The 1,202-nt window shown below is 60.6% G+C and overlaps 1 protein-coding gene across 1 annotated transcript in view; it reads left to right on the top strand.

Moving 5' to 3' along the window:
* LOC122545958 (coatomer subunit alpha-like) overlaps nt 1-1,202 on the top strand; it is a gene marked incomplete at its 5' end in the record, with an annotated part of 5,074 nt that overhangs the window by 2,000 nt on the left and 1,872 nt on the right. Inside the window, 3 exons of the mRNA XM_043684818.1 lie at nt 1-107; nt 625-786; nt 930-1,042. Coding sequence (XP_043540753.1) covers nt 1-107; nt 625-786; nt 930-1,042 — 382 coding nt within the window. The remainder of the gene's footprint in view (nt 108-624; nt 787-929; nt 1,043-1,202) is intronic.

Below are 1,202 nucleotides of genomic sequence, written 5' to 3'. Positions count from 1 at the left end.
AGCAGCTGATTACCATTTGTCGGGAGTATATTCTGGGCCTGACGATGGAGATTGAGAGGAAGAGGTTGCCCAAGGACACTCTGGAGCAGCAGAAACGGATCTGTGAGGTAGGCCAGCCTTACCCCGCCATGGGGGTGATGGGCGAACCCTCTCTCCCCTACCTCGGGGAACCCTGCACCTCGGGCCGTGTCTCTGTCCCCCTCCTCCTCCCACCCCAAGCGCGTGTCTCTGTCCTTCTCTGTTCCCCCAGCCCGGGGCGTGACTGTGACCCTCTGACCCCTGTCCCGGGGCATGACTGTGACTCCGCCCACCCCAGGGTGTGTCTGTGACCCTCTGACCCCCACCTCGGGGAGTGTCTGTGACCCACTGACCCCCACCTCGGGGTGTGTCTATGACCCTCTGGCCCCCATCCTGGGGTGTGTCTGTGACCCTCTGACCCCCACCATGGGGTGTGTCTGTGACCCTCTGACCCCCACCATGGAGTGTGTCTGTGACCCACTGACCCCCACCCCGGGGTGTGTCTGTGACCCACTGACCCCCACCCCGGGGTGTGTCTGTGACCCTCTGACCCCCATCCTGGGGTGTGTGTGAGAGTGACCTGTTGTGTTGATCTCCCTCCTGTAGATGGCAGCGTATTTCACCCACTGCAGCCTCCAGCCTGTACACATGATCCTGGTCCTGAGGACAGCTGTCAATCTCTTCTTCAAACTCAAGAACTTCAAGACGGCCGCCGCATTCGCTGGCAGACTGCTCGAGCTGGGCCCCAAACCCGACGTCGGGCAGCAGGTAACACGGCTGGGGTAGGGCCCTCTCCCTCGCACCCACACGTCTTCCATACCCACCAGCCAGCATGGAGGTATTCACTGGGAGATTGCAGGCTGTGCATGTGTGTGTCAGACATTGACAGCTGTTGCTTTTCTCGAACGCAGACTCGCAAGATCCTGGCAGCGTGTGAGAAGACCCCAAATGATGCCCATCATCTCAACTACGACATGCATAACCCCTTCGACATTTGTGCCGCCTCATACAAACCCATCTACAGGTACGGGCCAGGGAGACGGGAAACACGGGACACTACTTTATATCCCAAGCTGAGGGAGGGCCGCACTGTCGGAGGGTCAGTACTGAGGGAGGGCCGCACTGTCGGAGGGTCAGTACTGAGGGAGGGCCGCACTGTCGGAGGGTCAGTACTGGGGGAGGGC

The sequence above is a fragment of the Chiloscyllium plagiosum genome, unplaced genomic scaffold (assembly GCF_004010195.1).
Source record: "Chiloscyllium plagiosum isolate BGI_BamShark_2017 unplaced genomic scaffold, ASM401019v2 scaf_40376, whole genome shotgun sequence".
NCBI lineage: Eukaryota > Metazoa > Chordata > Chondrichthyes > Orectolobiformes > Hemiscylliidae > Chiloscyllium > Chiloscyllium plagiosum.
Note: the sequence above shows the minus strand (reverse complement) of the source record. Positions and strands in the feature narration are given on the sequence as shown.